The sequence below is a fragment of the Mytilus galloprovincialis genome, chromosome 3 (genome assembly GCF_965363235.1).
Source record: "Mytilus galloprovincialis chromosome 3, xbMytGall1.hap1.1, whole genome shotgun sequence".
Lineage (NCBI taxonomy): Eukaryota > Metazoa > Mollusca > Bivalvia > Mytilida > Mytilidae > Mytilus > Mytilus galloprovincialis.
In genome coordinates this window covers 78,333,474-78,342,976 of record NC_134840.1, presented here as the reverse complement: position 1 = coordinate 78,342,976, position 9,503 = coordinate 78,333,474, and the positions used below count along the sequence as shown (strand labels likewise).

At 30.3% G+C, this 9,503-nt stretch overlaps 1 protein-coding gene across 1 annotated transcript; it reads left to right on the top strand.

The window, feature by feature from the left end:
- Positions 1-266: 266 nt before the first annotated feature.
- Positions 267-6,835, top strand: LOC143069046 (uncharacterized). Its single transcript, XM_076243481.1, has 5 exons — positions 267-422; positions 4,098-4,172; positions 4,541-4,606; positions 5,939-5,986; positions 6,533-6,835. The coding sequence occupies exons 1-5, from the start codon at positions 371-373 to the stop codon at positions 6,736-6,738; spliced, it is 447 nt and encodes a 148-aa protein (XP_076099596.1). The 5' UTR covers positions 267-370; the 3' UTR covers positions 6,739-6,835.
- Positions 6,836-9,503: the final 2,668 nt, after the last annotated feature.

The window sequence follows — 9,503 nt, the reverse complement described above, 5'->3', positions numbered from 1 at the left end:
ATGGATATAAAGGTACACTACGTGTTTAATAAATGCACTGAATATTGTACTCAATACAATTAAATAGTCTTTATAAAACATATGTATTTAATAACAGTGGATAATTTGAAATATTGTATTAATGTATAATTAAAATTTGTTCGTCGCAAGTTGTCTACTGGTAATATATTAACTAGAAATCAATTTAAAGTATCAATCTGTCGTTTCAATACAATATGATAAAGAAAGAATCGAAGGTAGCTCACGTATTACAGAACAGCTGTAACACCTTACTGGGGTATAAAATGCAGTAGTTTAGAACAGCAAATGCAAAACGGTTGTCTACCAGTCATATACACAACAACAACAATCCAGAAACATATCATCCACCATGAAGGTTTTCGTAATACTGTGCGCCTTTGCTGCTTGTATGTTTGCTGCCGGTAAGTCTCTTGTAAAATTAGGTTTTTTTTAAAATTCATTTCATGAAGTATTTGAAAGATTTATATTTCAATTTATCGATTTCTACTGATAGTTTAGTTTTTAACACTATACCTTTTCATACGTTTATTTGCAACTGTCTTAAGTCAGGAACCTGTTCGGTGTGAGCCAAGGATCCGTGTTAAAGCCGTTCTTTGGCCCGTAATGGTTAACTTTTACAGCACTATTTACTATTACCACATCTTCTGATATCTATTTAATTCTGATAATTAAATTTTCAATTTTGGCCACGCCAAAAAATATTTTTTCGGAAGACATGGTTAAATTATTTTTTCATATTTTATTGTTTCATGAAAGCAACTTATATTAGACAACTTATCGTTCGATTATTAGCATAATGGAGAGAAAGCTAGCATGCAATTTTAAATCTAAACATATTAAAGGCTTTGCTAATTAATATAATCATTCAAATAATTTATTGATTGTTAACGTACAGTCACAAATATGTCATTATAATTCAATGCATATTAATTTATTAGATGTATTATAATCGCAATAAATATAGTAAAAAGTTTGAAAAACAAAAAACAATCATGTTTAAATAGTTATAATAACTAAAGGTAGATATAATTTAACTATCAATGTGTCCCGTAATTACATTTCATTAAAGTAAAGACAAAATGCATTTAAGAATTGAGTGTTTCTTTTTGTAACTTTTTGTGACCGAAGTACATTTTGTATGAAGCGTGGAAGCGCTTCATTCTCAAAATGTGCGCACGGTTAACGCTTTTACAACCCTATAAAGTTACAAAAAGAAGCATTCAATACTTATAATTACATTTTATAGCTAGGATCATAAAAACACGATTTTTATCAAGTTTTTATTGAATTTACCTGTGCACTTTATTGTGAGACCTCGTGTCATCATGAATAAAAAATCTTATTCTGAAATGAAGTTCATTGTGAAGGAATAACGCGAGATTGCAGTGCAGTCATTCAGAATAACGTATTATAAAGAAACATACATCTAATGTAATTATATTTAAATGATTCTATCTACATGCCGATTACGCAATGTTATCGTCTTTATAATTATGTTTAAAACATTCTATTTATGAAAAAAATAAAGTCTTCATTAAAAACTAAGTTAGCCTGCCCTTTTTTTTTATTGGTTGTGTTTTTCCGTTTTTGTTTCTGCTTGTCTGTGTCACAGTATATGTTATGTGACACAAATATAAAAACAAAGATAAGCCTATTTATAGTGTATCTTATTTTTTTTTCATATTTTATTGTTTCATGAAAGCAACTTATATTAGACAACTTATCGTTCGATTATTAGCATAATGGAGAGAAAGCTAGCATGCAATTTTAAATCTAAACATATTAAAGGCTTTGCTAATTAATATAATCATTCAAATAATTTATTGATTGTTAACGTACAGTCACAAATATGTCATTATAATTCAATGCATATTAATTTATTAGATGTATTATAATCGCAATAAATATAGTAAAAAGTTTGAAAAACAAAAAACAATCATGTTTAAATAGTTATAATAACTAAAGGTAGATATAATTTAACTATCAATGTGTCCCGTAATTACATTTCATTAAAGTAAAGACAAAATGCATTTAAGAATTGAGTGTTTCTTTTTGTAACTTTTTGTGACCGAAGTACATTTTGTATGAAGCGTGGAAGCGCTTCATTCTCAAAATGTGCGCACGGTTAACGCTTTTACAACCCTATAAAGTTACAAAAAGAAGCATTCAATACTTATAATTACATTTTATAGCTAGGATCATAAAAACACGATTTTTATCAAGTTTTTATTGAATTTACCTGTGCACTTTATTGTGAGACCTCGTGTCATCATGAATAAAAAATCTTATTCTGAAATGAAGTTCATTGTGAAGGAATAACGCGAGATTGCAGTGCAGTCATTCAGAATAACGTATTATAAAGAAACATACATCTAATGTAATTATATTTAAATGATTCTATCTACATGCCGATTACGCAATGTTATCGTCTTTATAATTATGTTTAAAACATTCTATTTATGAAAAAAATAAAGTCTTCATTAAAAACTAAGTTAGCCTGCCCTTTTTTTTTATTGGTTGTGTTTTTCCGTTTTTGTTTCTGCTTGTCTGTGTCACAGTATATGTTATGTGACACAAATATAAAAACAAAGATAAGCCTATTTATAGTGTATCTTATTTTTTTTTCATATTTTATTGTTTCATGAAAGCAACTTATATTAGACAACTTATCGTTCGATTATTAGCATAATGGAGAGAAAGCTAGCATGCAATTTTAAATCTAAACATATTAAAGGCTTTGCTAATTAATATAATCATTCAAATAATTTATTGATTGTTAACGTACAGTCACAAATATGTCATTATAATTCAATGCATATTAATTTATTAGATGTATTATAATCGCAATAAATATAGTAAAAAGTTTGAAAAACAAAAAACAATCATGTTTAAATAGTTATAATAACTAAAGGTAGATATAATTTAACTATCAATGTGTCCCGTAATTACATTTCATTAAAGTAAAGACAAAATGCATTTAAGAATTGAGTGTTTCTTTTTGTAACTTTTTGTGACCGAAGTACATTTTGTATGAAGCGTGGAAGCGCTTCATTCTCAAAATGTGCGCACGGTTAACGCTTTTACAACCCTATAAAGTTACAAAAAGAAGCATTCAATACTTATAATTACATTTTATAGCTAGGATCATAAAAACACGATTTTTATCAAGTTTTTATTGAATTTACCTGTGCACTTTATTGTGAGACCTCGTGTCATCATGAATAAAAAATCTTATTCTGAAATGAAGTTCATTGTGAAGGAATAACGCGAGATTGCAGTGCAGTCATTCAGAATAACGTATTATAAAGAAACATACATCTAATGTAATTATATTTAAATGATTCTATCTACATGCCGATTACGCAATGTTATCGTCTTTATAATTATGTTTAAAACATTCTATTTATGAAAAAAATAAAGTCTTCATTAAAAACTAAGTTAGCCTGCCCTTTTTTTTTATTGGTTGTGTTTTTCCGTTTTTGTTTCTGCTTGTCTGTGTCACAGTATATGTTATGTGACACAAATATAAAAACAAAGATAAGCCTATTTATAGTGTATCTTATTTTTGTATGTCTAATGTTTTGTCAATAATAACAGTCTTATGATGAACCTGAGTTGAACTCTGTTAAATTCTTTAATAAATACATAGTTTATTCATTTTGCCCTTTTAGGGACTTCCGGTTGTCCGACTGCTAGGTTCAATATTGTTTCAATATTATACAGTACTGTATAAATATGCTGCACACTGGAAAGGGGAAATAACATACTCATCGGTTGTCACATGTCATTATTTACATTAATTTGTGTAGCTATACAATGTAATGTTTGCATTTTGTATGTATCTTCATATGGTTAATATTTGCATTTTGTCAGAAAAATAATAGTCTAAAATTGATTTTAATAAATCTGAAAAGTAGTAAATTTAAACTTGAAAAGTGTTCAGCTACTTGTAATCTTAAACTGTAACTTTTAAAACAGAAAAAGAAGTAAAATAAATGAAACCAGTAAAAGAAAATGGATAACAATAATCCATGTTGAATTCAGCAGACATTAAATTTAATTGTATTAATTTACAGGAGAATCTGTGCCTGGGGTTGAACCTCCTGTGATTGACCCTCCTGTGATTGACCCTCCTGCATTGGAGACAAGCGGTATGGAAGATACTTATGTACTTTATTTTAAGAATGTGGACAAAGCATCCACTATGTCGTATTTGTAAAAATATTTCATACGTTTTTGTCAAATTTTATCTTCGTTCAAAATGCTCAGACAAGTTACATTTAGTTTTTTGTTATTCAATATATAAAGTCATATTTTATCGTATCTCTTGATTTTTCCCTCTCTTTCGTATCGTTAATTATTTATATCTATGCATTCAATGTGACTTTTAATAAATGAAAGTAATTAAAGCTATATTACTATACTTGTTTCGTTTGTGTTATATACGCTTTAATTATGTATGTCAATTCTTTGTAAAATATGAATTTAGCAAAATCATATCTATATTTTTATATTTTAGATGCCGTTGTGGTTCCGGACGCGCCAGCAGTAGCTGTAGAAGCGCCAGTAGAAGCAACAGAAGAAGGTGTGTATCGATTGATTTAAGGTGGTACCCAACACCTTGATTAAAATCAATTTGGCTCGTTTATTTTTCTTTTTTTTTCATTTTTTTTACAAAATATATATTTGACCTTTTAACAAAAATACAAAAATTTAAAAGGTTTTGAACCAACAATTTCATCAGAAAACTTTCATTTTGACAAACACTAATTTTGATCATTGGGAAGCTTAATATTTCCGTAACAATACAGTGTGATTAAAACGTTTATCTGATTTTACAGCGTTATCTCCCTGTAGTGTTAGGTACCGCCTTAAACAAATGGTATCAATCTCAAACCAGTTCTAAGAGTCGTCTTGTCCTGCTTCAATCTCATTATGACTTTGATATGAAGAACAGCTAAAAAAAAACGTTTTTTGTTTGATTAAGAGTTTTGTCAACAATTTTGTGTACACGTACCCTAACCTTTCGTTTCCATTATATTAAGTTGTGTTGATAACAATTAAGGTTTTCACGTAACCAATATGTAATAGAATTGAGAATGAAAACGGGGAATGTGTTATAGTGAACACTATCCGACGAAAGAGCCTAAAACAGCCGAATGCCACCATTTTAATATTTAACACAGCGAGAAAATCCCGAACCCGGCTGCTTATTTCATGCGATATATCATATAAATGTACATTAAATTATGAAACATATTTCCCTATGTTCACCCTAGCCCTCTCTCGTTCATTGTTGATTATACATATTCAATTTAATATTTGATGAATAAAACAACCGATTATTTATAACTTTATGTAAATAATACGCAGGTTTATTAATTTTACCATGTTTTTAATCGACTTCTCGGATTCATGCATATTAGTTTCAGACCTCCAATTCAAAACTTCTTTATAATCAACTATTTTTTTCAATATTCACAGTTTTAAAACATTTTACCTGTTTTTTTTATTATTAAATTCAACTTCATAGAAATTATGTTTGTTCCGAATTGTACATGTATGCCAATCAATTGTCATCCAATGTTTAGTCTTCCATTGAAATATCATCGTTCGGACGGAAAGTGCTACTAAAATAACCCTTCGTTTTCTGGAAATCTTAAATTAGTATACTAAGAAGCTAATTAATCCTCAATGTGTAATGCAAAGTCATGGACATGTACATTTAGGCTTAAAATGGTCTTCATGTAATAATTTCTGTCAACAAAAGTTTTATTTTCGGGGAAGGGCAACTTTTATATGATCTAAATTGCATTGGAAGAATTGATGGTCTGAATGTACACGTGTGGGATTGAATTTGTCAAAATTATTCGTTAGAATTAGTTCATTATCTGATTCATGTATATTTTAATTTTAGTCGCCCCTATGTCTGTGGAAGCACCAGAAGAAACAAGCGAAGAAGAAGGTGTGTATTGTATAAACTTAACAAATAGTACCAATCTCATACCGAGGCTTATTGACGTCTTGAAATTGCAAGTAGATATGTTAGTTTTTTCCATGTCTATAACAGATTATACCTCTGACTTGATAATCTTTTAGGTAGTCCAACTTCCGTTACGTGTGATATATATGATCTTATATTTTATAATTATGGCGGTGCAATACTTTCTTTTATTTACTTTTTATTGGTCTTTGAAAGTCTACACATAATTGTTTCTCCCGCTTCATTTGAACTCTAGTGGATGGTCTCCTTGGCTTTCTTACCACATTTCTTCATTTTTATATTCGTATTTGTACTGTTTCTTTATCTCACAGGAAAGTTGTCGGGTGAATTATGAATTTGTAATTATTTCAATTTTGTGTATTTTATAGTTTTTTTTATTTAATAATGATACGTCTGAGATGTTCTGCAAAGTTAGAAAGCAAATGAAAATAAGAATTTGCTTTGCAATTTGATTCTTGTTTCTACATTCATAGTTAAAAAGATATTGATTTTAATTTTAATATTCAGAAGGTGACAGCAGCAGTGAAGAACAAGAAGAAGAAGAGGAAGAAGAAGGAGATAGTGAAGAAACATCTTCAGAGGAAGCAGAAGGAGATGATGAAGAGGAAGAAGAAGAGGCAGAGGAGGAGGAGGAGGAAGCGGAAGAAGAAGAGGAAATAGAGCAAGAAAGTGCAAGTGAAACATCTGCTGATAATAGTGATGTAGTTGAATAATCTTCATCATAGAGTACTAGTGGTGATACATTAATAACTAGCGCTAATAAATATGCTGCGACTCAGTAAAACATATATATTAAATAATAGATAGACATTTATTGTTCAATTTATTAATAAAGTTTGCACCCACATATAAAACATGGTGTTGTAAATCATATCATATACAATAGTAAACACACTGTGCTAGTTCTTCCCTGTTGCTTGTTAGCGAAAGGGAAACTTTTGATTTCGTACATGTTAAAATTACCAGTATCAAATTGTTTTATAGATACGCAATCAAGATTCAAATACATCACAAGATATTAAAAAGATGTGGTATGGTTGCCAATGAGACAACTATTTATTGGTCCAAATGAAGCGGATTATAAGCACTGTTGATTTGTTGTCGTGTTAGTAAATTCAATACCATATCTGTTAAGATAATGCAATTCATCTATGCGCAACTCCTGTTTCGACATCTCTAAACTACAAAACATGTATAGCTGTGTCTCGACTCAAAGAATATCTTACGACACGATTTAGAACAAACTACCAAACAAAATCATGTTATTCTAGCAAAAAGTAAAATCACAAAAAAATCCGAACTAAGAGGAAAGTTAAAAAGGAAAGTCCCTCATAAAATGGCAATTTTAAAATAAAAAAAAAACCAACACATAAAACGAATGGATAACAACTGTCATATTTCTGATTTGGTACAGGATTTTCATATGTAAAAAATGGAAGATTAAACCTAGTTTTATAGCTAGCTAAACCTCTAAAGAGTTTGGATAGCTCCAGATCACATGGCTCTTTAAAAAATGACAACACTTGCCACAACATACATCTTCAATACCATTTTAAATTCTTTATTCGTTTGATCCCTTTAGTCAATTCACTAGATTTCTCTAAAAAGTTGTCATGTCATTTTGAAATTACTTTTAATGAATGTCTTCGCAATACAAAGCTGATTTTAGAAGTTAGTTTTAAGACTGGTTTGCTCGAAGTCTATAGAGATATGTATCCCGATTAAAACGCTTACTATACATATATATATAAAAAAATAACACATATGACAAGCAAGAACCAACGACAACATGTTATAGTCTTGGTATCTATGCAATAGTTGCCACTGGACGTAAAAAAACCAAATAATTGAATGATGTTACTAGGTAACTAGTAACAAAGTTTTCGATGGGATCAATATTTTGCATTTAAAATCGCAGCCATCTGTTGTCATAAACAAACATTGATACTTCAATTCGACTTTGTACTATTCTATATTTAAACAGTGTAAACTTTGTTTAAAACATACGTCGTTAACAGTGATCTCCATGGGGTGTTTAACGATGGCGCACCGCCTTCGTTCAAATGTCTTGCGCCATCGTCAAATGACTCGCGCCATCGTTAAATTGTCTTGCGCCATCGTTAAATTGTATTCCGCCATCGTTCAAAACTTCATCGTTTTTTGTAGCCCGACGCCATTTTTTTTATCAATTATAATCAAATGCATGTAATTGCATAACCCTTAGGCTTTTTATGTTATAATCCAATAAAGTTGGGGGATATCCGGATTAAGATCGCTAATCACTTGTACCTGAGCTTGTACAGGTAGATCAACAAACCAGACAGGAGAATACTATCTGAGGATAGACGATCCATTTGTCGAATTAATCAACTAAGTTTCAGCAAATGATTATGATAATTTAGATTAAATAAATAAATTAATAATCCAGTTATAAAGAAAACAGTTTAACAAGTCGAACACGTGCTTTATTTTGACTTACGCAATCAGCATCCCCCTTTTTAAAGAAGTACAAAATAAGACGCAAAACAGTAAATATAATTTCATTGCAAATAACTCGAGTACTGCTGTAACAATAATTTATAATTACTTTAAAAGTTTAAAAGTAAAACCTTAAATATTTCCTGTAAAGAAATATCGTATCGTAATTCCGAATTCATTTCGTATATTACAATCAAATTTATACATCCGCGTTTCCGGTTTCTAGGATTCAGACTCGAAAGATGCATGTTGCACAGCATCAATTTGCCAGATAAAGTCATTAAAAACCTTTTCATTTGTCAACGTTTGCTTTACAAATCTCTTTAACCTTTTACATAACCCGTACGAATCGTTTTGTTGTTGCTGCAAATCAGACATACCGGTAACGGGTTCTGAATTTGACAGTGTCCACGAAAAATAAGCTCCACATCATATGATTTTTAACCCCCATAACAATTACCAAAAATACAAGAAATCTACATGGGGACCTTCATGACAGCTTTTGGTCATTCTCGACTAAGGGGGGACCATGAAGACTTGGCATTTGAATGGTTAAAAACGACAATAAATGAAAATATTGATACTTTTAATTCTATAATGAAAATTCAAATAAATATAATTTAAATAAGCAATGAATTAGCATGTTCACCATTCCTTGTATGGAGGGATAAAATACTTCCGATCGCGCTACACTGTACAGCGTAGACACGGTTTGTAATGGTGAAAGTTCCTCCATCGTTCAATTTTCATCCATGGAGATCCCTGCGTTAATATCAACAAAAAAGCAATTTTCATAAAAATTGCTGGATGCTAACTGTTAATGCACACAAAAAAAGATAACTAGCATCGTGCTTTTCTCCGATTGTTTATGACGTCTAGACACTGTTGGATGTGTACCGATAGATACTTTGCTTGGGAGAGCAGGATTTATGACTAGTGTGAAGCTAGCCGTCGATAGCAGCCGGCGTTAATATTCATGAGGCCAACCTTCAATAATATT

Bases quoted from the DNA above. Each gene is read 5' to 3' on its own strand.
- LOC143069046 (XM_076243481.1), top strand. From the start codon at position 371: ATGAAGGTTTTCGTAATACTGTGCGCCTTTGCTGCTTGTATGTTTGCT. The intron at 4,173-4,540 runs GTATGGAAGATA...TTTATATTTTAG, and splicing joins TCCTGCATTGGAGACAAGCG to ATGCCGTTGTGGTTCCGGAC. The intron at 4,607-5,938 runs GTGTGTATCGAT...TTTTAATTTTAG, and splicing joins AGTAGAAGCAACAGAAGAAG to TCGCCCCTATGTCTGTGGAA.